This window comes from Astyanax mexicanus, chromosome 4, assembly GCF_023375975.1.
Source record: "Astyanax mexicanus isolate ESR-SI-001 chromosome 4, AstMex3_surface, whole genome shotgun sequence".
In the NCBI taxonomy this organism is placed as follows: Eukaryota; Metazoa; Chordata; class Actinopteri; order Characiformes; family Acestrorhamphidae; genus Astyanax; species Astyanax mexicanus.
The window spans coordinates 31,162,887-31,190,117 of NC_064411.1; the positions used below are offsets into that span (position 1 = coordinate 31,162,887).

A 27,231-nucleotide genomic window follows, 5' to 3' on the forward strand; every position below is an offset into this window, starting at 1 on the left:
TTATTTTTTTGGGTAGTTGGAGGATTTTTTTTTTAGGCGGTAAAGTTCCCAGCCAGCAGTAGTCCGTTTAAAATATTTGGGAAGAGCAATTTTAGATAAGACTAGGGAGAGACGGAATTAACATATATATTAGTGGCTATAGCTAGACACGGGCAGTGATGAGCTCCTGAATAAGATTATGCTTACTAGCTTAATATCAGAGGTGTGTAGAGTAACAATGAACCCATTTTTTTTTGTTAAAGTAGAGTTTTTCTAAAGAAATAATGACAAAAGCCAGAAAGAAACATTGTTCTAGACCTGCAGTGGAGCGTCTGAGTCAGTCTAGCTTCTGTTAGCCTGTTTTTGTTAGCCTCTGAAGTGTGTTAGCCTCTATTTTTGTATGTGTGTGAAAATAAACAATGTGGTTTCAGAATGAAAGTTGCTACAAGCTACAGTAAAGCAGTTCAGAGCCTGAAGTAACACAAAAGTATCAACAATTCCAAAAAACCCAGAAAAGGAAGTCTATTTATGAGCTAAATGCTAATAGAGCTAAATCTACTGCATTTGTTGACGTTGTTAGCATTTAAAAACACTTCCAAAATGGAGCTTGTTACTCTCTCCACCTCTGCTCACATAATGCTCATATAATATCTGTATATAATAACAGCTCTGCAAGGATAAATAGACCATGCTAGCCTTGTTAGCTAAGCTTCCAAGCTAGGCTAAAGAGAAGCAGACAGATAAAAAAAAAAAACAAAGACGAATATGGCTGCACACGACACAAGCTTCCCAGACCTAACCAAAGCCTCAAACGCTTTGGGAGGAGCCTTTAAAGTTGCCTTCCTCTGAGGTCCAAGAGAATTAAAGCAGAAATCAGTAAAATCAGTGAAATTGACGTAGACCCAGACAAAAAAAGGGGATAAAGGGGAGGACACTGAGGGGGTCTTTAACCTGCTGGCTGGTTCTGAGCGCACAGAGAAAGTTTTACACAAAGAAGCTTCGCAAAGAAGCACGTTTACATTTACGTTAGCGAAGGACAACGAGCGAGGAAAAGGTGTAAGTGTAAATAATGATAATAATAATAAGCTTGTCCATCTTCTCTTCTGCTTCTCCGGTCACTTCCTGGTCTTCAAATCTTCAAACGAGGGGAAAAAGAAAAAAAAATAACGAGTGGATGATCAGCGCTTGGCTGGCGAGGCGGTCCGACTTCCTCCCTGTTTAAAAAAAAAGCAAAGAAATAGGAAAATAGAAAGTTTTTAAGAATTGGAATTATTTTAACCCTTTAAACCTTAACCGTATTATTTTGTTATTAAACCTAGAGCACAAGCAATTGTGAACTATTTGGTAACCATTATTTTTTGCATAACTGGTGGAGTCCAACAGGGGTCTATTTTGGGGTCTATGAAAGTGATAATTTCACAGTAATGTCAGTATGAGGGTGACTAAGTGTTGGTTCAGTTCATTTACAGGATGATGGATGATATATGTTAAGTCAACCACTGCTTTTTTTTTTTTTTTTTTTTGCACTGCAGCATCACTAGGCAACCAACATCAATTCGCTCCAAAGTGGAGGAAAGTGTCGATGTTGTGCCGAATTCAGCACCCCCGCCAGGAAAAGCACCCACTGTCAGGAGCGTGCACGTACATCTTTTTGGCTTTAACTTTTTTTTTTTCGAAAATGAAAATACTCAAGATGCTGTTCTAAGCTACGCTGACTCCTAAGAAATAATGAAAAATAGTCATGTCACCTGCAGCCTGTCCTGTGAGGGGGTGCTTTTCTTGGCGGGGGTGCTGAAATCTGCACCCCCGCCATGAAAAGCACCCCATCTCGGAACCGTGTACACACCGTCCCATTGATAAAAGTAAAGATAATACGCTTTAACTTGGTGACTGACCATCGTACGAATAGGAGTTCTCGTAATGCAAATAAGAACAGTTACCTCACTATCCCATCACTGAAAACCTCACTCACTGCTGTCATCCATTTCCCCTTCTACATACTGCCATTTTCCCTTCTCCATGACATAAATGTTTCATACTTTATGATATGGCTGTTCAATATGAGTTATATTGCCATGGATTGGATATATATCTGACTTATAACTGAATAACACATTACATATAGTTTACATTTAACAATTTACCTTTTGTGTGAAGGTAAGCTTTAGAGCCCGCAAAAGTCAGTTTAATTTTGCCAGAATGGGGAAGTGTTTTTTGTTTTTTTTACTTATGTTTATTTTCTCAGATTTTTCATCACTTCACCAAACGTCAGATTAAAGACAAAGCTTGATGCTAGTCACTGTTTAGCTTAGCATATAGCCTACATCAGGGGTCGGCAATTAAGTTTGGCCGCACACCAAAATTCTGTTTATGAATATGAAGTGTAATGGGATGGGGTGCTCCAGACTAGTAGCTCTCCAGCCCAGAAGGTTGTTGAACCCAATTGCAGAAAAGTTGATCTCAAAGCAGGTAAACCCAAGAAGAAAGGAAAACATTGATAAATAAACGCCCTTATACGGAGATAGGGAGCCCAAGAACAGGCGGAAACTAAAGTCACGAGCATGACAGAGAGACAGGGTAGAAATGTAAACAAAAGATAAAATTCAAACAACCACACAGGCCATGTTGTGGGCCACATCTGGCCTGTGGATTGCCTATTGCCGACCCCTGGCCTACATAATATGTCTTGTGTACATTAAGCTACAAATTTTTATAATAATTTTGCTATAGAATTAGATCTGGAAGAGATGAAAGTGCATAAATCAAGTAGCCACTCCCATCTTAGTCATTTATGCTGAGCTTTTCTTATCCAGTGTGAATCCTGTAGTAAAATTACATTATTCTGCTTTACCATGTAAAACTAATGCAAACTGAATTAGGGAGGGCTTTAATCTGTTGAGCCATTCAAATCCCAAAATACTATATATAATGTTGTTTTATTATTTACCCTAATTAATAAGTGTAAGGGTGAATGGGATTTTTTTCAAGCTAATTTATAAATGTTAGCTACATTTCCTCAATAACCGTGAGTGGGAATTTTATCAGCTTCCTCTAGGGCTTGTACACATTTCCTTACAAACCACTGAAGGCACTCCCAGCAGACAATGTGCAGATATGGCCTTTCTTGTGCAAAACTTAATGGAAACGCAGCAGCAGAAGCCGGACGAGAAACAAAAGGAAAAGCAGAAACATAATCAGCATTCAAGTGAAAGTGAAAAACTTAGAGGAGAATGATGGGATTTTAGATAATCCGCTCTGGTCTGCCTTCTCTACTTTAAGAAGCAGCCAAGTTGTTAAAGCAGCTGCTGAAACCATGCAGAGATCTGCTCATTAAAATTCACAAACATCACTGAAACAAAAATGAGGATGAAGTGAATGGAGGAAAAAAAAGCAGAAAAAAATAAAAAATACACTACAGGAAATAATGAAACGCCATATGAAGCTGAAAGCTGATTAGCTCTCTCCCCTGGAAAAGAGTGGAGAGCTTTGTGAGCTGTGGAAAGCACATTAAGAGGAAAATAGAGAAAGAGAGCGAGAGTTCGGCTTAACGGCGAATGAGCTTTTATGCCGTACTGTAATGAGGTCAGCTTCAGCGTAATTGTGTCTTTCAACTAAAAATGTAGAGAATTATTTTCAGTGGCGCTGCAGATACGAGGTGTACAGTCACGACGCAGTGGGTAATGAGGATGGTGGGGAGAATTCTGGTGGGCTGGTGCCCTTTTTTAATTTATTCTGAAATAGCTTGGAATTATATTGCGCTACATCCTCCTATAAAAAAACAAAAAAAAAACACTATGCGATTTTTGCCAGTAGATGTCGCAATAGAGCACAGACATCTCAGAATACTAAAAAAAATAATTATTTGGATTTTGCCATGCCTGTCTATTCCTGGTTACAAGTTACCCAACCCACTCATTACTCAGGACTCTCCCTATCACTAGTGATGCCCCAACACCAGGAGGGGGAAGACCAGCACACGCCTTATCCGACACATGTGAATTCAGCCACTGCCTCTTTTTAGCTTTTTGAACTGATGCTAATGATGCAGCATTGCTGTGTAGCATCACAGTGAACTCAGAGGAAAACGCAGCGACTCGGTTCCGATACATCAGCTCACAGACATCAGCCTTGTGCTGATCCACATCACCCTTTGGAGTGATGTGGGGAGAGTGAGCGCCATCTACCCACCCAGAGAGAGAGAAAGGCCAATTGTGCTCTCTCAGGGCTCCGGCAGCTGCTTGTCAGGGTTGGAGCTGATTAGCTTTGATGCTAACAGATACAACAGTGGGGCTTAACAGGGTTGGAATAGTTTAGCTGCAATCACATGCTAAAGCTAACGAACGCCAAACGAGTCGAGCCAAACAACAAGTACATACTTCTAGGTTTAGACTCAACACATGTTAGCAATACATGATTCTTCCCATGTGTTTTATGTGGAAAATAAATAAACAGAACCATGAAGAAATGTGTGGCCGTGTTGAAGGTCATCTGCAGAAGCAAAGCGAGTGAATGAATAAGTAAGTGAGCGAGAGAGTGAATTACTCACTGGTGTAGATAAGGATTCACATCACTGAGGAACAGGAAGTAGAAGAGTTTTTACACAAACTCTTATATAAAAGTTTAAACACTACAGATGTAACAATGAAGCAATCTGAGAGTGACTGTTCAGTTTAACATCAATTACAACAATATTCAAAACAAATCTTTGGTATTTTCAGGTTTGTTGTGTTTTTTATCTCATTTTATATGAGATATGATTTGACGAGTGTATACTTATGAAACAGCACTCAATATGTTTCATTGTTTAATAATTTTTTACAACATTTGCAGTTGTATATGTATGTAAAAAAAAACATGCTGCTTTACCATTTTGAAGATTTTGGTCAGGGTGCCCTGGCCGTCTGCTGGCCGTCCTTTCTGGCCCTTAGCGGAAGCCTGTTTCTGATCTCCCTGTAAAGGACAGGGCAGCATTAGCAGAGCATTGAATTGTGGGTAAAAATCGGCATCTTATTGCAGACCCAAGAAAAAAAAACATTATAAGGAATTTAGTAATATATTTACTGCTATTAGCTATTGTATATGTTAACCCTGACACTGTGACCCCCTGTTATTGTTAACCATGCTCCTGCCAACCTAGTAAATTTCAATCCTGCTATCATTAACTTTATTATTTTGAAATTCTGGTACTGTCAATCCTGTATCAGGTAACCCTGACACTGTGTTAACTTTGCTTCTGTCAACACACCAATTTCAATCCTGCTACTGTCAACTTTATTATTTTAAATTCAGTTACTGTCAATCCAGTATCTGTTTACCTCTGGCTCTGTGTCCACTGTTACCCTGCGTTCACACTGGAATGCGACGAGTCGCTTGTGTCGCCCAGCGTTTGTCGCTTGTGGGCGTGTCAAGCTCAACGCGTGCGTTTATCATGGTCCAGCCTCCCATAAAAAAAAGGCACAAAAAAGGGATCGCTTGGCCACTTTATTCTACAGCTATAACTCCCAAACTTGCTGGACTCTTGGGCGTTTCTGTGATTTAACTGCTCTGGTTCCCGCAGATCGACGTGGGTCCACCCCATTCAACAGAATGAACAGGGAAAGAAACTAGAAATTCAGAGAGCAGGAGCTTGAGGACGTCGGACCGCCTTGTTTGTGATTGGTCCAATGTAAAGCTAGAAGCCAATCAGGTTAAAATGTCGCTTCACCGCGTCATAATTCATTTACATAAAGTTGAGAAAAATTCAGCTCCGTGTCGCTTGTCGCTCTGTCGCTTGTCGCGGCGCCAAATCGCGCCCTGCCATAGGAAATGAATGGTCGCCTGTTGCTTTGTCGCTTTCCAATGTGAACGCAGGGTTATTGTTAACCCTGCTCCTGTCAACCCACTAAATTTCAATCCTGCTACTGTTAACTTGATTACTTTTAAATTCTGACACTGTCAATCCTGTAACTGTTAACTCTGGCACTGTGTCCCCTGTTATTGTTAACCCTTTTATAATCAATCCTTATATTTTCAACACTGTTGCTGGTGGTGTCAACATTCTTATTTTCAATCCTTACACTGTCAACCTAATCTTTAACCCTTTTAATGTTAACCTTTTTTTTACTGTAAACCCTATGGCTGACAACGCTGCTACCGTCAACCCTAATATTGTTTACCCTACTTTTTACAGACCTATCAATCCTTCCACTGTCAATCCTGCTACATGTTTTTAAATCTTCAATTAAAAGTTTGTAAAGGCTGATTAAAAAGGGCTAGTCAGTAATGGGGGTTTGTACATGACAGTGTCTGCTTATTAACGCTGTTTATACCGTAGCAGAAAAACAACTAATTTACGTTCGCAAAAAGCTGTAATTTATGAGGCTGTGTGGAAGCAGCTGTCTTCTCTGCTCTCTTGCGGTTTAATTAAGTTTAATTAAGGGCTTGATACCACTACTGCTACAATCACTAATAAGCTCCAAAAAGCATTCATCACTTTTCAGCGTAACAGTCTGCAAAAAAAAAACATAATTGCTGATGTAATGCTGGCGTAAATGCATGAATGCATGCATGAAGATGAATTCAGTAACACTGACAGTGGAATGGAAATGCATGCATATGTTTGCAGGTTAGCACTTATTGTGTCGGCTCATCCCTTGCTCCTCACTTACGTACACTGTTTATATGTTTTATTTATGAATAAAACTCTCAGGCTCAGTGAGGAGTGAAGGAGTGAGACTAGATTAAACAGCAGAACACAAATAAACAAACAGAAAATATACACTGAAAAAATATACACTGAAAAAACACTGAAAAAATATACACTGAAAAAACACTAAAAAATATATATACAGAAAAACACAAGCGAATGGACCTGCAGCTGGTCTGGGATCTCAGAAGCTCCACCCACAGAGCTACATTGTTTGTAAATAATATTAAAGGTAATTAAGCACATTAATAATACTTGTGCATAGTTAGTGTGAACACCCATGCAAAATCATAAACTGCTACCTTCCCCTCAGTGTTGTAGTCAAGACCGCTAGAGCCAAGTCTGAGTCAAGACTAAGATTTTTTTAGTAGTCAATAACTAAAAGTCAAAACCGAGACTTTTAGTAGTTGAGTCCGAGTCTAAACCAAGACTTTTCAGTAGTTGAGTCAGAGTCTAAACCAAGACTTTTCAGTAGTTGAGTCAGAGTCAAGACCAATACTTTTTAGTAGTTGAGTCCGAGTCAAGACCAAGACTTTTCAGTAGTTGAGTCCGAGTCAAGACCAAGACTTTTCAGTAGTTGAGTCCGAGTCAAAACAAAGACTTTTTAGTAGTCGAGTCAGAGTCAAGACCAAGACTTTTAGTAGTCGAGTCACAGTCAAGACCAAGACTTTTAGTAGTCGAGTCACAGTCAAGACCAAGACTTTTCAGTAGTCAAGTCCGAGTCAAGATCAAGAATTTGTAGTAGTCGAGTCTGAGTCAAAACCAGGACTTTTTAGTAGTCGAGATCCAAGTCAAGATCAAGACTTTTTAGTAGTCGAGTCTGTTTAATAAAATAACAATTTGTCCACTGCTACGCATTGTAATTACACTCTGGGCGTGTAAACACAAAAGCGCGTGGAAATGGAGGAGCTACTGAAGCAGCCTAAAAAACTCTGGTCCTGCTGTTTTTTCAATTGCAGTCCAGATGCATGAGTGTTATCACTGATTAAAAGTGGAGAAGTAGAGAAATATTTTACACCGACGTCCTCCTGAGAAACTAATCCAGTCCAGATAGGGCTAATGGTTATGATTATGACGGACTTTTGCCCACCCTCCTCTCTTTTCCCTTTCCCATGCCTTCCTTACTTGGTCAGTTTGTGTACTGCATGCGTCTATGCAATGAGGTTTGTGTGTATGGATGGGTTGATGGCTAATTCCGCTGGTACTTGTGACCATGTGACAATAAAGGCAATTCTGATATGAGGGCCATAAGAGGGCGTAAGTAAGAAGTGCATCCCCCACTTCTCTAGAAAGAGGCTCTCAGAGGCTACAGTACTTTTGGGTAGTGCACCTCTTGGTGAGAGATTGATGACTGTTGTTGACATGCTTCTACATGCTTCACTTGAAGACATTTGGCCCAGTTGACAGACTCAAAAACGAGTACATCATTGGACTGACAGAAGTAGGATGGTCATTTTAATGAATTCCCTTCAAAAAAAGGGGTATGAGGATCACTGGTAAGATAACCACAAATCTAAGAATTTTCCTTGTTAAAAGTGAGGATTAGCACTATATTACCACAGTTTAATATGTAGTTTCAATGGCTAGTAGTTTGTCCTAGTAGGTAGCTAAGTAACTTTCCTGTTCCACCTTAAATGGTGCAACAGACGGCAGGGGCTGCAGCATTTAAGGCAAAAGGGAAAGATAAAATAAGCTAAAGCTAATCAAAGCTAATTTCAGCTGCCCCTCACAGAGAAATTTAGAAATGTATGTCCTTCCAAAGACATACAATTCCCTGAAGTTATCTAGTTAACCAGCAGCAGCTAGGTTACTGAACTTTAGAGCTCCTGATGACGTATCGGGAGCTTGAAGGGTTGTCCCAATTCTTAGATGGAGGATTTTGTAACTCTGTTCCAAAGGGAGGGTTTACATTTAAAAACAAGGGGTAGGGGTAAGTGGTAGGACCAAGGGGGGAGGACTACTACAGACTAAAAGTAGTCTAGCATTGTTAATTCAGTGTGCAGTAACATGAGCTCACATGCAGCAATAACTTTTTAAATTTGACTCCTAATAGATATCATAATTGTCTGAAGCAATATTGATAGTTTGGTGAAAATTAAAATTTCTGCAATTGAAAATCAACTTTAGATCCAGAGTGCCAAATATGGGCATAATGAGGACTACAGAAAGACGTACAACGTCAAGGGTGTTTGGCACGTTTTTGATAAGTTTGCCTGAGTCACATGACCACATAATATAGAAGTGGGCGGCTCCTGGCCGAGCTGAGGGAGCTGTTTTGTTTTGTTCCCAGATCAGCAGCAGAACCTCAAACAGAAGTGCAGCATTAAACACATTCACTTCCCCTTCCTCTCTCCATCAGAACCTACCAGACCTAGCTTAGCTGTGAGAGAGTGCCACTGTATACACAGAGAAAGAGAAAGAGAAAAAGATTGGGGAAAGAGGGTGAGAGAAATGGAGAAAGAGAAAAAGGAGAGAAGCAGAGTGTGTTAGAAAGAAATGGAAAGATTGGGAAAAGAGAAAGAGAAATACAGTGAAAAGACAACTGAGCAAGATCCCGCAACCATTCACACAGACTGTTAGTGTGAATGTAAATGTAGCAACTATAATAAATGACTGTATATAAGTATTGATGCCATGGTTCCATGGCTAGAACTAGCAGTTAGCCACTAATGCTAATGCTGCTGCACCTACCCTTAGTGGAAATCTGGAAATCTAAGCTTGCTGTAAATAAAGCGTAAGCGCTTTACTCACCCAAATAAACAGTTTTCAGGAGAGAAATTTGTGTAGATTAACATCCAGCACTCGTTTAACTTTAAAAGAAAATGTTCTTATTTAAGAATTACAGTTTTGTTTACCTAGCTTTTCTTTTCTTTTTCTTTACTTGTCTCAGTGGTGAGACCTGCTAAATTAGAAAAACGACACCCCTGTTCCTTACTAGTATCGCATGGTGCGCCTTATAATCCGGTGCACTTTAAAGTGCAAAAGATACGGTAGTAGTAAGTACAGATAATTGTGTGAAAATTTAAGAAGTAGAAGTAAAAAGTCGTCTGAAAAATAATTACATCAGGAAAGTATAGATAACCAACATTTCTACTTAAGTAACATAACAAAGTATTTGTTAATTTAAAATAGTTTAATGAGATGGAAAATGGGTGGAGCTACACATCATACTGCAACCAGCCAGCAGAGACATTAAACCTGTGCTGGCTTCTACTACTGAGAGAAAATGCTCTGTCCATACTTATATACAGTCAATGATGTAATAAAGTAAATATTAAGGTAATCTCCAATAACAATTGTACAGTGTTACAATTGTAATTGTAATATGAATCGTTATTGAAACAGCTGTCTGTGTGCCATCTAATCAGTGTCTGCTGTGATTGGCCCTTAAGGGGAGAACAAATCAAACAAAGGGTGTGTGTGTGTGTGTGTGTGTGTGTGAGAATTTTTACCCGAGACTTGGGTGGGGCGGGGGACACCTGCAGAACAGAAAACATATGATTACTTCAACATTTAAAGCTGATGTCCATACGTTTTGGGATTTGGGGAATTTAGGGCCCTCTCTGGTGAGAATGGGTAATTGCAGAAAATCAGAAGTCACATCCACATTCACTGCAGGAGGCACATTACCCACATCCCACAGGTCAGTGTAGCCTTCTCTAACTTTGGGATATGGGATATGGCAAAAGTCACGGGACACCATACACATCAACAACAGTGTACAAAAGCATGATGACACACTTTACAGCTGGAGCTGGAGAGAGAAAGTGAGAGAGACACTTACGATAGACCTGAAGAAGTGCACCACAGCGTTTTGTTCTCCTTTACGACGAGGGGAGGAGTGTGCGGAACGCTGGGGGGAGGCAGACAGAGCACCACGGAATGAGCCCTAAAACACACACACACACAGAAAACACACACCGACCCACAGGAGTGACTTCAGGGTGGGACAAGGGGGAATATAGAGGACAGTGACACAACAGGAACATCCTTTTGTAGTAATTTCTGTCACTCGCTGGGCCAAATCCCAATTAATGGACATAATCCCGTGTTCTATTTGAGCGTAGATGCAGGAAATGGCAAATTCCAAGTATCCTACAGTAGTTTAGCCCCGCCCATTCATCTTACAGTAGTTTCATCTTGCATCAGTTTAGCCCCACCCATACATTTTACAGTAATTTAGCCCCGCCCTTTCATCCTACAGCAGTTTAGCCCCGCCCATTCATCTTAAAATATGTAAGCTGCACTCATTAAATTTTACAATCTAGCTCTGCCCATATATCTTACAGTAGGTAAACTGCACCCATAAAATTTTATCATCTAGACCCGCCCATTAATCTTATAGCAATTTAATTCTATCCTACAACAGTTTAGCCCCGCCCATTCATCTTAGAGTAGGTAAACGGCAACCGTTCAATTTTATAATTTAGTCCCGCCTATATATCTTACATTATGTAAATTGCACCCATTCATTCTACAGCAAGTTAGCCCCACCCATTCCTCTTACAGTAAGTAAACTGCACCCATTTATCTTATAGCAGTTTAGCCCCACTTACATATCTTACAGTAGGTCAATTGTATCCTAAAACAGTTCGGTTCTGCCCAATTATTTCCTACCCTGAAAGTCAGGAGAGTCTCACCAATACAAGTTCAGAATCCAAGATGGCTGGAACTCACATTAACAGTAGTAAAAGCAGCTTTATAATACAGTTTATACTCACTTCTATCTATTATATCTGTCTTATTATATCTGTTGTACACAAAGTACTGTCCAACTTCTACCTGTGGAGATGTTTACATAGTGTTTGGATGTTTGCATTGCTAACAACTGTTGTCAGTTACTAATTCCTGCTAATCAGGAACATTTGCTAACAATGCTAATGTGGGATATTCTTCAAATAACTGTGCTTTGGAAATGTTTACAATAGTGTATAGTGATCTGAATGTTTAATCTGAACCAGTCAACTCACGTGTGAAGTCATTTTCAGATCCAATATCCGAGATAAACCCAGCATATGTCATTAACATCTGAACATAATCAAACTCTCCTGTATCCTTCAGTAATGCAGTGATAAGATGGATACTCATCATTACTCCATATTTCCTGTGTTCCTGTGTTTAGCTTTAACACGAGATGCCAATCAAGCGTCTTCATTTGAATATTAATCCATGCTTTGGCCATGTCAGTTGACATTTTTCATATTTTAAAATACAGTAATACAGTAATATTTATTTCCTAAGTTCATACAAACAACCTGCCACCTTTTAGCCCCACCCATTTAGGCTACAACAATTTAGCCCCACCCATTTTGCTTACGAATTCAAGCCCCAGTTCAGCCCCACTCATGTAGTCTACAGCAGTTTAGCCCCGCCCATTAATCCTACAGTAAACAAAGTGAACCCATTCAAGTAACAAATTAGACCCACTCATTTAGTCTACAACAGTTTAGCCCCACCCATTAATCCTACATTAAGTGAACTGCACCGGTTCACTTTACAATTTTAGCCCCACCCACTTAGTCTACATCAGTTAAACACCACCCACTTTTCATACAGTAGGTATGACTGCAACCATTCATTCTACAGCAGTTTAACCCCGCCCATTCATCTTAGTAGTAAGTAAGTAAACTGCACAATTCAAGTCTCAGTTCAGCCCCACTCATACAGTCCACAGCCATTTAACCCCACCCAGTATTCTTACAGGAAGTAAACTGCATCCATTCAACCTACAATGTAGCCCCACCCATTTAGTCTACAGCATTTTACCACCACCCATTCCTTTTACGGTAGGTAATCTGCAACCCTTCAGTCTACAGCACTTTATTCCTACCTATTCAGTTTTCTGAATCATACAGTAGGTATATTGCACCTATTTATCCTAGGAAGATAAATGACATAGTGGCATAAAGTTATCCAAAAGCAGTGTGTAAGACTGGTGAAGAAGAACATGCCAAGATGCATGAAAACCACGGTTATTGATTTCTGAAACTTTGTGAATATGCATTATTTGAAGTCTGAAAGCTCTGCATCTTTTTTATTATTTCAGCCATTTCTCATTTTCTGCAAATAAATGCTCTAAATGACAATATTCTTATTTGAGAAATGTTGTCTGTAGTTTATAGAATAAAACAACAATGTTCATTTTACTCAAACATAAACCTATACATAGGAAAATCAGAGAAACTGATTCAGAAAACTGAAGTGTTCTCTTAATTTTTTCCAGAGCTGTAGTTATAGTTAAGCCCCTCCCACTCTTTCTGTAGCACTTTAGATACACCCATTCATTTATCCTACAGCAGTTCAGCCCCATCCATTCAGTCTTCAGCAGTTTAACCCCATATATGTATAGTACATTAGGTAAACTGCACCCACATTAATTCTACAGGAGTTAAGCCCCGCCTGTTCCACCTACAGCCATTTAGCCCAGTCTATACAGTCTATATCAATCTTCAATATGCCCTCCCTTAAAAGAGGAGGGGTTCTTCAGTCAAGCCAATAGTTCTATATCTATATCTTAGAAATGGGATTCCCTGTGTATACTATATGTGGTTCAATATAGAATCTTTTATAAAATGGTCCTAGATACCATGTAATACGGTTCTACTCTGATTATGTAAAAAAACATTTTTAATGTTGTTTAGAAGCTGTTTTTGCTGAGAGTGTAAATAATGTTCATTACAGTAATTATAAAGTCATTACAGTGTAAAAGCTGTAGTCAGTTCAGGGGCTTCAGCTGGAGGGATGCTCAGTGCTGAACCAAACACACACACACACACACACACACACACACACACAGAGCACCATAATTATCCATTTTCAATAACAGTTATTAAGGGCTTTTCAGAGACGGATTCTTGAAAGGCTCCAGAAAGATGAAAAACAGCGGAATGTAATATCCACGCTGTGTATGCAGCCGTCTACCTGTGTGTGTGTGTGTGTGTGTGTGTGTGTGTATATTGAGGGGATTCTCAGAAAGTATGAAAAAGAATGGATGCATAAAAAGAAACAGAATAAAAGAGTTTTTTGTAGCTGGTTTTATGCTAATGAGCGAGTGAATGCAGGGTTGATGAGTCGGTGTGGAGTATTAGTTTCTTTGTAATCAGCTGCAGCTGCTGATGTGTACCTGCTGCTCCTCAGTCTGAGTAGCTCTTACCTTCATATAACAGTACAATACAGCACACACACACACACACACACACACACACACTCCTCATTAGAGTGAGCTCAATCTGGTAAACAAACATGGGGCGTTTTCAAACCAGCACAATTTATTCTGGTTTGTTTGTACCCTTAGTGCTGTTCCATTGGGTGTGAAAACAGTGAAAACTGCACTCAGGTTCGAACCAAAACAACGTCAGTGAGACCATCTTTGAGAAGGTGGTCTCAGTCTGCTCCCAAATCAACTGTGAAGCAGTTTGTTTGTGGTATGAATGTGACCTGGTCTCGATCTGACCCAGCTATTAAATATACCTCTTTTATTTAAGCTAAACGGCTGTTCAGGTGCAGTTTAACCTGATCTATTAGCCAAACACTAAGCCACGAACTAGGACTGCAACGATTAGTCACTATATTCGCCAATGTCCGTTATTTAAATTTGTCAACTACAAATTTCATTGTCGACTAATCGTTAATTTGTAACAGTACCACATTCCCACAAGTGCTGGGGACAGAAGCGCAATGGGAGATGAGTAAATGGTTTGCTCACACAGTTTACAGTCAACCTAGTTTGTTCCTAATTCAGATATTTAAATGCCATTTAAACCTCATGTTCTGCTGTTTCTATCGTTTTTAGTGCTGGCAGAAATAATCGTTGACTAATCTGAAAAAAAAAAAAAAAAAAAAAAAAAACTACCAAAATACTCATTAGTTGCAGCCCTACTATGAACAAACGCTGTCTCTGCTGCTGCTCCACAGTGCTTACTCACTAAATTATGTGCAGCAGTATGTGCAGTGTTCACTACTCGCAGCCGCATGACTGTGTTGGAAGCGCAGCAGATATACTGCACACGCTGCAGCACAGAACCTTGTTACAGCTTTGTCCAATCAGAGGAGACCATGAGCTTGTGTGGTTTGCTGGTGCGCATGTTGGTGCGTTCAGGTTTGCTCCTTCGTGAAAACAAACCAAACTGAGGGAGAAATGTTCGAAGTTAACAAACTCATCAACTGATTTGGACTGGAGACATAAAATACAGGTGTGAAAACACCCTTAAACTACATATTAGTGGCCATGGGAATGAAATAAAAAAAAAACTACTGAATAATCCATAGTGGATACTGAATACCAATTACTGTAGATACTAACTACTTCATATGTGAATACAGGAAAGTTTTAGGTAGAAAAATAAAAAGTAACTCATAGTTGATGTGGGTACTAAGGAAATTCATGATAGATACAGATTAACTCATACATCGTAAAACAATTATGAATACCAGACAATAAAGAATTCATAGCGGATATATTCATAGCAGTTATTGAAGCATTTAATGTGGATACTGAATGATTCATACACTAATGAGGGTGGATACTGAATAATTTATAATACAGATACTTAATAATAACTGTATAAGGATATACTGAGTAATTCATACTGCATACTAAATAATCTTAATAGCAGTTACTGAATAAAATTTAATGCTGATATTGTGTAATTATTTTGTAGTTAAATTGGTGTTGACACACATGTCAGTGTGTTACCTGTACTATAACTGTAATAAATCTGTACCAATGCGTGCTTTAACAGTAGTTAAAGTGTTATTACATGATTGTTAACATGTAACTACACAGTTATTAGAGACACGGGCATTATAAAAAGACTCCAATTACAGACACTGAATAATTCATAACAGATTAAAAAATGTAAAATTCATAGTTGATCTTTAGGGATTAAAGAATTTAACAAAAACTAACATTTGTTTTTGTGTTTTGTTAATACTTTTTTTCAAAATGGATATAAAATAATTAATAGTTAGATACTAAGATACTAAGTCTTGGCAGATGCCCCATTATAACTGATAGTGGATACCAAAAAATTAAACAGGGTCACAGAATAATTTATAGGACTGTGAATAACTGTGTGGATACAGAATAACTCTTAAGTAGACACTGAATAATTCATAATGGATACAATTTATAATAAAAACTGACTAATTCACTGAATAATTCATAATGGATACAGAATAGTTAAAGGTAGATACTTAGTAAGTCATAGCAGACACTTCATATTATATGTTAATAGACAATAAATAATTTATAGTGGATACAAATTACAATAAATACCAATGAATAACCTTGAATAATTCATAATGGTTACAGAATAATTAAAGGTAGCTACTTAGTAACTCATAGCCATAGACACTTCATAATAACTGATAATGGATACTTAATTATTCATAATGGATACAGACTATTCAGAACTGAATAATTCATAGTGGATACTGTATGGATTAAAAGTATATTGAACACAGACTGGATACAAAATCATTTAAAGGGGCACTAAACCTTAAACCATTTTTTATTTTTTTTATTAATAGCTTAAATGTGTTGATTTGAAGAACTAAAACATAACAGTCCTGCTTAAAATTTTTATAAACATTTCCTAAACTTTAAAAAACTTTTATTGTGGTAATTTCTGCCTCTACAGCTTCGTTTACAGTGCATTACCGGCTGATAATGGCACTCATGGAACGCCTCTCAGCCAATCACATTGCAGGGTCGGAACTAACTGTGGTATAATAATTATTAGTAGATAGTGAATAATTCATCGTGCATGGATAAAAATTATATTGAATACAGATTGGAAACAGAATAATCTAATTTTATAGTGGATGTTAAATAATTTACAGTGGAAATTAAATAATTTGTAATAGATACTAAAACATCACCTATGCAGATCTTAACAAAGCACATGATTACCTGCTGTACTGCACTTATTGTGAACCGTAATTAAACTCAGTAATAAAACATATAATAAAGGGACTGCATTAGAAGCTCTCCATCCAACTTGACTGAGATTGAGCTGTTTTATAAAGAAAAATGGGGCAAAAATCTCAGTCTCTAGATGCACAAGTATTAATACTTAGTAAAATACTTTTGTACATCACACTTTTTAGATTTTTATTTAATAAAACTTTTGAAAACCATGTGTCATTTTCCTCCCACTTCACACTTATGCAATACTTTGTGTTGGTCCATTACTTAAAATCTCAATAAAATACATTTTAGTCAAGCCTATAATTCAAGGTTAATATACCTGTATTATTTATTATCCGTACATCTATATATCATCAGTATAGGTTTTTGTCCAATAACGATGGCGATACACAGTATTGACCTGCTTATCATGAGTTATTTACCTTGTTGTTGGTTCGCCGCTCCAGCTGAAGTGTATTTAATGTGAGGCTGTCACTAAAACACTGTGGTTATGAACAGAAATTGGGACACAAAGCACAAAAGCACACAGGCAACAGGTCCGTTGTTGTTATGCAGTTTTAATCAAGCAAACATATTCAATCAATCCTCAGTACAGGCTGGAGGTTTAGAGCAGTTTAGTAGGAGGTAAAGGGTATTACAAGCACTGCATTAATATTCCAAAGCAAATAAAAGGGTTCAGAAGGGACATGGTGCACGGGGAGGGTTCAGACACTCACTCATCAACCTGAGGCATTTTATTCTACACTGGATTAAAGGAGGACTCCAGATTTACCACCCTGATTCTGATATCTAGTCCCTCGTGTCTGTAGAGTAAAGTCTATTACCACTGACTGTAACTCAAAACATGAAAAAACGAAAAACAGAAAAAACAGAAACACAATCTCTGAATACTGAATTCACTTAGAACAGAAATCAGTGGGAAGATCTATCTATATAATTCTATCTATCTATCTATCTATCTATCTATCTATCTATCTATCTATATAATTTTATTTTGAAGATAAATTAAACTGCATAACTGAAAGACTGCAGTGATTGGATGAGTTCTAAAAAGAGTTTTAAAATTTGATTTTAGAAAGTGAAAGTAACTGGAACTACTTTTTTGGGTGGAATAAAACTTAAAAAAGGCAGTTTCCCAGACTTTTCTCATACATTGTGATTTAATATTAATGCCATCCAGACTATGAAGGAACACATAAGGAATCATTTAGTAACTTAAAAGTGTTAAACAAACCAACCATTTAGCATCTTTTATCTGGGGTTAAGTTGTTAACTCGTGGTTTCTGAGGCTGGTAACTCTGATAACTCTTGCTCTCCCTTTCCTAGGGTGGTCCTGATGAGAGCCAGTTTCATCATAATGTTTCTGATAATACTTGCGACTGCACCTGAGAGTATTTTAAAATGAATTGAAATTCTTGAAAGATTTTGGATTGATTGGATTTGGTGGAAAAGTATGATCATCTGAGACATGTTTCTATGTTATTAGATCTACGATTCTGCCAAATTTGGTGGCTGTGGGTTGAAAAATGTGACTTTTAGAGGCATTTGAAGTTTTGAGTTAAAAGTTTACAGACACTTTTCAATGCATTCCTATGGGAGAGTTTTGTCCACTTCGTATGTTTACTGTTCAAATACTTTGGGACTTATATACATATACATTACATCTATAAGCTATATATAAGCACAATATTCCAGCATATATAATCCCACTGACTTCTGTTATACGTATTTTCAGCATCAGTGCATGCCGTGTTTATCCAATCACTTTCCAATGTTAAAAAAAAGTATCTTAATTTTTGTAGATTTTTTAATTTACTACATATTAAAAAAAAAAAAACGCAAACTTTCCTTTATACTGTGTCAAACTTTTTATGATGAACGGACCAAAATAAATTCTCTAAAATGGTCATAAAAATAGAATAAACTCTTTTATGTTTTGTATTGACTTCCATTGAAAATAAGAGAGAGATATTCTGTTCATGTTTTTCAGTGGACAGCGACAATATGCTCCTCTATCTTCAGAAAAACATGTTTCAACAGGTTTCAAGTTACAGTTGGTGGTAAAGGCACATATTCTACAGATACTGAAGATCAGGTCATGAAATAACGCAATTCTTTTTTAAAACACATTTGAAAACAAGCAAATGGCTCAGAAACTCGAAAAAAAAAAATTAAAACAGTGTTAAAACGGATTAAAACAGCTTTAAAACAGATTTAAAACATATTTAAAACATCAATAACCAGAAAAATTTACTTTACACCAAGGTGTTCTGTGATGGGTGAGATTTACATACTGAAATTAATCCAAAATAAGAACCATAAGAGTGAATAAATAACTATTGAAGTGAGTTAGTCCTCATTTTTCTTTTATAAACAGCGGTTCTAGATAACTCACCATGACGCGTGACAACATGTTCGCTTACATGCTTCCCGATCCTGCGGTTAAAACATTCTGACATCATCAGCGCCACCATAATATAATAATAATAATATAATAAACACTCTACGACCAAAAGTAGTGACTGTATTCAACCGCCGGTTCAGGGTATCTGACACTGGTGTTCACACACCCTGGTTGCCAGGTTAAGGACACTAATATCCGCTTATGTTAGCATGTTGTATAATGAAGGTTTTAACCAGCACTAGTCTGGCTTACTTTACCTCACTTTTATCTCAAATCCTCTTAGTGCAGCAAAAGCTCCAATCAGCATTCAGTATTAATCCAATAATGACATTACTTTTGGCCATATAGTGATTGCACTGTATGTTAGTTAGCTATCAATCAGTTCTACAGTTTAAAATAAAGTTAAAAAATAAAATCGAAACCATAGAGTTATTATTAGGACAGCAACGATATGATGTCAGCAATGGTAACAGCAATGATATGATGTGTTTTTTATTAATAAAGTATAAACTCAAGTAAACAGAACTAAGATGAACTAAGGGGGTTTTAAATTCAGCATTTGATTCCCTTTAATACAAAAAAGAAAAAAATTAAATGCCCCAAACAGGCCTGTCACAATAATTATGATATCGACTTTTTTGTACAATATATAAACATAATCGCATAACCACAATATTGTCAGTTGTTTTTATTCAGCAAGACAACGAGTAAATAAAATCATTTTATTTATGTACCGTTTATTTAGAATATTTAATAATATTTTAGTTTTAATAATGAACTTATTTTTGTTTAAGTTTGATTATGTTATTATGTTCAAACCTCCTGTTATCTTTTAGGATCAATTTGACTCCAGTTGATGTTTAAGTTAAAAATAGAGCTAAAAATATTCTTAATTTCATATTTCTGCTTAATATTTAAGGACTTTATTTTTCTCGACCTAAATTAGTAAGAAAATTAACATGATAATATACACTACTGGTCAAAAGTTTGAGTTTTTTAAAAATACTTATGTTTATTTTTGTCATTTAAGCTCAAACGGCACCAAATCCAGTAAACTAAAATGGTACAAAACGGAAAACAACAGAAAAATTGTACAATTACTCTAATAATTTTCTCAATGCTAATGTTTTGATGACGGATCGAAAACGATAATGATTTCATTTTTTGAGGTTGACTTCATTTAACTTAAAGGTTTTTAGTAAATGTGAGGATAGCAGGAGGATTAAAGTATTGTAACTTTATTTTGATACTGTATTATTATTATTTCATCGGTGGCATAAAGTCTTTAAACTAAAACAAAAAAAAAATCTTGCAATATAATATTTTTTGCAATATAACGATATATCGTGACAGGCCTCGTCACAAACGAGCTTCTCTTATAGGCATCTGAGTGCGCATGTGTGCGGTTCCTGAGTGTTCCCGAAACGGATTTGGTTTATTTTTCACTCTTTCACTATTTTACGCTTCACTTTTTTTTCCAGCATATCCAAAAAATCAACAACTAAAACAAACAAATAAAAGAGTAAAAGTTAAAAGAAAAAGGAAAAAAACATCCAGCAAAATAAAGAGGTTCATTTGACACAAATACACTAATAAAACCCACTCATACACTCAAACACACACTCTTACACACACACACACACACTGTCAGTTATAATAAAAGCCATTAGCAGCTGATCCACTTATCATCACAATTATTAATCATACCACTGTCTTTATTTAAACAAAGAAATGAAAAAATCACTTTTTAAAAAGGAAACAAAAGAAAACAAACCCATAAATCAAAATTTACAGAAAAGAATATTTAAAAAATATATAATAATAATACAGTTATAATACTGAGCGCATGGGATCAACGCGCAAAATTGATCTGATCTTAATTTCCCCCCGATGAACACTAACGGCTATTACTAATCATATATCATATCACCCACATTCCATTTATTTATTCCGTAATACGATCGAAATATGAAACTATACATCTGTTCATTGCTGCATGTTTTACAAAAAAAAAAAAAAGGTTTATATAACAACCAGAATCACAAAACAACCCAGAGAGAAAGTTCTGATTTGGGTTTTACTGAAGGCATTCGTAGGTTTGGTGATCAGCTCCACACTTGCTGAGATTATTCACTAGTATATAAACATACGCCAAAATTTGTATATATAGATATATATTTAAATATATGTATGTGTGTACGAATATAGAATATAGGTATTCCTCCACTCTGTACCTCAGCGCCTTTTTTTTCTTTACATATAAGACACATCAGAAGTTCAGTAAACCTGCAGATTTCGCTAAAAGATCGTACGCAGTACCTGTTTCTGAAAATGCTGAAAAAATAGTGCTTTAAATTGAATTGAAAATCAAAATTTTTACAAATTTTACAAAGTTATGGTCAAAACTATATGCAAGAATGAGATGTACTGTAAACAGTATATGGCACTCAGTTTGTGATATGTTTAATTTGATATGTCTGATAATTCAGAAAAAAAAATTAGCAGGAAAGTTTACGTTATTAAAGGAGAAGTCTGGTGTGAATTAAACTTGGGGTGTAGAAGTAAAGCATGATCACTAGTTCGAATTTTGTTATAGTCTGAATAGACCAGGTTTTTATTCGATGCTCACAACAGGCTTACAATACTAGCGATTGGGGCATATTGCCTGTTGGGAGCATCAGCTCAAAGTTCTGTATTTGGGAATGCTGGAGGTGAATGGAGGTGGGCTATTCGAGAAAAGTTTGTACTCCTTATCATGTTTCACCATAACCCAAGTCCGACAAGTCTTCTATTTTTCTTTTAACGTGAACGATTTATTCACTTGCTTACATTTAAGCCGTTTTTAAACTTACAAACTTACAAAATAAAAAGGGGGCAAATCCAGTCTGGATTTATCTGTAGCTGCCCTTCACATGTGCAGCGTACAGCAAGAGATCTTCCCTGTCAGACAGGTTGTTAACGAAAGGCAAAAATTGTATTAATTAAAGGAGAAGTCTGGTGTAAAATAGACTTTGGGTGTTGTAGTGAAGCATGATAACAAGTACGAATTTTGCTATAGTCCAAATAGCAGCCCACGCTTTTAGCCAATGCTCCTAACAGGCTTGCAGTATTAGCGATAGGGGCATGCCTGTTGGGAGCATCGGCTAGAAGCGCTGTATTTGGGAATACTGGGATATACTGCAAGTGTTTGTACTCGTTTTTATGTTTCACTACAACCCAAATCTACTAATTCCTTCAAGTCTGTATTTCTCCTTTAACATAAATGATTTGTTTACTTACTGTACTTACATTTAAGCCATTTTTGAACATACAAACTCACTAAATAAAAATGGGGAAGAATCAGGTCTGGATTTATCTAGAGAGGCTCCATCACATGTGCAGCGTACAGCCTGAGATCTTCCCTGTCAGACGGGTTTACAACGAAAGGCAAAAATTAAAGTAATTAAATTAAAACTGTGAAACTTGGGGTGTAGTAGTAAAGCATGATAATGAGTACGAAATTTGCTAGAAATTAGTCCTAATAGCAACACACGCTTTTAGCGGCAAAAGGCAAAAGGAGTGGGGCCTGTGTAGCCTGTGCAAAAGCATGATGTTACACACTGTGAACTCCCAGAATTTCACCAAAGAGCTTTTTTCCACCGTCACCATCAAATAATTGTTTACAACACGCCCACACTCACATTCAGCTCTAGAAAAAAATTAAGAGACCACTTCAGTTTCTGAACAAGTTTCTCTGATTTTGCTATTTATAGGTAAATATTTGAGTTTTGAGTATAAACTACAGACAACATTTCTACCAAATTCCAAATAGAAATATTGTCATTTAGAGCATTTATTTGCAGAAAATGAGAAATGACTGAAATAACAAAAAAGATGCTTTTCAGCTTTGAGACCATATTCATAAAGTTTTAAGAGTCCAGAAATCAATATTTGGTGGAATAACCCTGGTTTGTTTTTAATCACAGTTTTCGTGTATCTTGGCATGTTCTCCTCCACCAGTCTTACACACTGCTTTTGGATAACAGTTCAGTTTGGTTTGATGGATTGTGATCATCCATCTTCCTCGTGATTACATTCCAGAGGTTTTCAAATTGGTAAAAACAAAGAAACTCATCATTTTTAAGTGGTCTCTTATTTTTTTTCAGAGCTAAAAAGGTTTGCAGGTTTACAGGAACCTATACTGGCTCTGGCACCTGCTCTTTTTTGTTGGAAAAAAAGGACCAGACTTAGATTAGTTTAGATTAGTACTAGTAATCCAACAGAATAAAGTCCAGGTAATGTCTGATTCAAAAATATGCAACGTTCACACCTACACAAACTTCTACAGGTATTGTCTGAAAAAGTTTGGGTTACCAGTAGGGGTGGTCGATATGGTTCTAAAATACTATCATGATAAAATTATTACCATACATTACTATATGGCACATTTCTATAGTTATAGCAAGCATTCATGTGGGGCACTAGTGATAGGGAGTGGTATTTAATCGTAACACAGGCCACAAGTCTGCTACTACTGCTACTGTTTATGTGATGAAGGTCTAAGATGCAATGACTCAAATGACTAAAGGTGCAAAAAAAAAACTGCATACAACTCTACCTGCAATAATTCAGCCATGTTCACATTTAAATCAATTCAATTCAAAGCACTATTTATTTTATCATCTCGCACAGAAACAGGGTTGGCTAAACCCTTAAACACAGATCCAGTGCTAACTCGCTAGCATGCTACCGTACCTTTGTGATCAGGTGGAAGAGTAAGGCAGGGGATTTGCATATTTATAGAGGAAACACTCGAGATTATATTTAAAAAAACAGAAGAAATTAATTCAGTGTTCAGGGGCTGTAAGGCTATGTGTGCAGCAGGAACGTGTGTGCATGAACAGTGTGAACACTTCCTATCATGATATCAGTAAATAAAATATAAACAATTTTGATCACTGTGGCCACTGTCAACAAACATCACCAACAAAACTAAACTGGTCAACTAATAAGGCCATTACAATCTAATGTAACGTACAGTTTGCTGGCCATGAGCCGTTTAAGTAGCTAGTTTACAAATATAGACAAAGTTTTGGTGTTGATGATCAGCTTTTTTTTAACTAGCTTGTTTTTCAAAGAGCAACTTTGAGCATTTTAAATAAGCAACCAGCAGAAGTTGGATTTTTTTAACTTTTAATTTCTGTGTCAAATATGAGGAGTTACTTAGAACATCAACAACATGACAGCTGAACAGGGGTGCACACATTTTTGCACTAGAATTTGGCCTTTTTGTAACTGCTGGAATAATTAATCCAATATACAATATAAAATCTGAATATAACTCCGCCTCTTCTCTTTTCTTGGTGGAGCGGGTGGAGCCTCAAAATAAAATCATTATTATTAATAAAAATTCCCTGCATAAAGAATGCCTGTATGTTCACACTCAACTGAAATAATCAAATACATCACTGCTTTCAGATAAAAAAAAAACACTTTAGGTTTGTATGTTAATCATAAATTACATCATTTATACACTGTTTGAAAATGGCCAACTGTTTTTATATTGTGTGAAAACTTGAAGATGAACGGACCAATAAAAAGCTTCCCAAATATTAGGATTAAAAACTTGTCTCACTATAGATCTACAGCATGTAAATTGTGATAAAACTAAGCTGCTGTAATAATAGTAATAACAATGAATTAGATGAATACAAAGTTGAAAAGAGTTTCATTTCAAACACATGAAAAAGCAAATGGAACTATTTAACACAAATTTGTCACAAAAATTATGTTTTTAGGTTATTATCTTTTCATACAATATATAAACATCGCTTTAGCCATAATTTTTGCTGTGCTTGACTATGTTTAAGTACTGTTCTTATTTTTTTTTTTTTTCATTTCATGTTTTATCTAGTTTTATATACCAATCCCAGTATCTGGAAAGTCTTATTAATTAAAACTTCGTTGCAGTTTAAAAGTAACATGTAACTGCATTAATATCCTATTAAATTATCGCATCAGTAGCATTAAAAGTCTATTAAATTGAAAATAGTGATGTTTAACATAATTATTGACAAAAAATTGGTTACTGCGACAGGCTTTAAGCTTAAGTGGGAGTATATATTATTACATATACTCTAAGCAAACAGCGTTATTTGCAGAAATAAATAAAAAATGTTTGAGTTCTAAAATCAATGAATCCCTTTTAGATACTTTACACAGAACATGGATATAAAGATTAATATAACCAACGAAACTGAATTTTCAAAAAGATTTTATAAAAGACACTACTTAAGTACAAATTTGAAGAACGCATTGCTGAATTTTTATATATATATATATATATATATATATATATATTGTGAAAATTCCATAAATTTAATGCACAGTAAGGTAGAAAGTCAGTGATTAAGTCAAATCTTGGACTACACTGACTTTTTAAATAAAATTTTACCATGAAAATTTATTCTAGACTTAATCCCTGTCTGGAAAACTGTCTGGGAAATGAACACTTAATGTATTCATGAAGTATTTCATCTCAATTTCTATTGGTCCACTCATCATCATGTTCACACATGTTCAAACAAGTTGGAAACAACTGCAGTCATTTTTAAAAAACAAGAACAAGGCTGCTACCAATCAAGATGCTAAACTTACTCCTTTATAAAGTGTCCTGTTCACACACAACCCAACCACAGCACTGCACAGCCTGCACTTAACCCTAAACAAACACACACACACAAACACACACACACACACACACACACACACACACACACACACACACACACACACACACACACACACACCCTGATCTTAACTGAATTGGGGATGTGTAACAGGCCTTGAGCTCAAACACATCACTAGACAACCACTACTTACATTATTCCACATCACCCATATCACCTACAAAAAGTACCTCAATACCACAATGATGATTATTATTACTACTGAACCGGGCGTGGCTCTGAACTTGACTGTACGATTTTAAAATTCGTACAGAAATTGAAACGATTAAAGCATCAAAATCATAAAATCTTCAAAGCATTAAAAGCATTAAGGGTCTCCTCGAGGTTTCCTCACTAAAAGGCATGACACTTTGTTTTCTTGTCGTTTTTTGTCCTTGAGACAAAACTGGATCAATCGGATCAAAATATCAACGACATATCAAAATGAGCTGGTGGTGTTTTTTTTCATTGTTTTTTTTGTTCATTTTAAACTGCGCATTAAAACATATTAAAAAAAGAAAACTAAAAAGAACAGGTACAGGCTTATGTTTCCTCCAATGCTCTCCGGTCCCAAAGAAACAAACAAACAACAAAAAAATCGTATATATATTTATATATATATAAAACACAATATAACTGTAATAAACAACAAGAACACTCCCTTTCCTCAAAACCAAAACTGCAGACCTTTCGGATAGAGGTGTGTGTGGAGTGAGTATGTATCTGTTTTTTCTTTTTCTGTAAATGAAGCCCATCTCTCCTCACCTTGCCCTTCCTTTTCTTGTCCCCGCTGAAGAACTTTCCGATTTGGTCCAGAACGCCGGGGTTTTTCTTGCTGCGGCCCAGCCTGAAGCCGGACTGACCCGAGGAGCCTCCTGATGCCATGTCGGGCGCTTTTGGTCGGGGGGTCGTCGGTGCTGCGCGTTAGCGAGGTGTTCTGGAGAGGGTTCGGAGGCGGCGTCTCTCGGCGGGTGGCGGCGGCGGCGGGAGGTTAGCTGGTCTTCTCGGCGTCCTCGTCCTCGTTCTCCAACAGGTCGTCCAGTTCGGCTCCAGCCTCCGGTATGGTGTGCAGCTCGTCCGACTCCGAAGGCCGCTCTTTGAAGGTGTTGTCCTCTCGGCCCGGGGCATCTCGGGAGAAGAGGCGGACCAAGTGTGGGCGTAGCCCCGCCGCTCCGGGGTCCGACTGATTGGCCTGCTCCGGAGTCGGGGAGGAGGTGGTCCCGGCGCTCTTGCCGGAGCACTCTTTGTTCTGGTTGACATCTGGCTCGTTCAGTCCTGCAGAGAAACAACAAGCGTTACACCCCACACTCCTCCACACACAGTGCGCGTTCTGTAGCAGACGCACCCCTCTAACCCCACTTACAGACACACAACAAGCACTCATTGTCAATGAGCAAGCATGGCAACTGTGCCTCCTACAGCGGCACAGCGCTCCGGGTACAGAGCGCTGGCAACCGCGCTAACCGAGGCCTCTGAACTGCTCTTCCAACACAGGGCTGAGAAGCTAAAGTGCTGAGGGGACACT

The 27,231-nt window shown here is 37.2% G+C and overlaps 2 protein-coding genes across 8 annotated transcripts in view; both read right to left on the minus strand.

Annotated features, from left to right (window-relative positions):
* mbpb (myelin basic protein b) lies at nt 1–26,732 on the minus strand. 7 transcript variants are annotated; one of them, XM_007231659.4, is made up of 7 exons: nt 26,472–26,713; nt 10,449–10,553; nt 10,117–10,143; nt 9,031–9,060; nt 4,846–4,920; nt 4,526–4,549; nt 1–1,193 (listed from the first exon to the last, which is right to left on the minus strand). In XM_007231659.4, the coding sequence occupies exons 1-6, from the start codon at nt 26,589–26,591 to the stop codon at nt 4,547–4,549; spliced, it is 360 nt and encodes a 119-aa protein (XP_007231721.2). In that variant the 5' UTR covers nt 26,592–26,713; the 3' UTR covers nt 1–1,193; nt 4,526–4,546. The 7 variants fall into 7 exon arrangements, with proteins under 7 accessions (XP_007231721.2, XP_007231719.2, XP_022528892.1 ...); XM_007231657.4 differs by having other exon boundaries at nt 4,846–4,929; XM_022673171.2 differs by lacking the exon at nt 9,031–9,060.
* Nucleotides 26,613–27,231, minus strand: part of LOC125801092 (myelin basic protein-like) — a 66,955-nt gene continuing 66,336 nt past the window's right edge. The window contains exon 4 of the mRNA XM_049476870.1: nt 26,613–26,981. Within this exon, the coding sequence (XP_049332827.1) occupies nt 26,698–26,981 (284 nt within the window). The 3' untranslated portion in view covers nt 26,613–26,697. The remainder of the gene's footprint in view (nt 26,982–27,231) is intronic.

Excerpts from the sequence above, each read along its gene's own strand:
- mbpb (XM_007231655.4), bottom strand. The coding sequence starts at position 26,591 with ATGGCATCAGGAGGCTCCTCGGGTCAGTCCGGCTTCAGGCTGGGCCGC. Across the intron at positions 10,554-26,471 it reads ACAAGAAAAGGAAGGGCAAG|GGCTCATTCCGTGGTGCTCT; the intron begins GTGAGGAGAGAT and ends TGTGTGTTTTAG. Across the intron at positions 1,194-4,845 it reads TGACCAAAATCTTCAAAATG|GGAGGAAGTCGGACCGCCTC; the intron begins GTAAAGCAGCAT and ends TTTTTTAAACAG.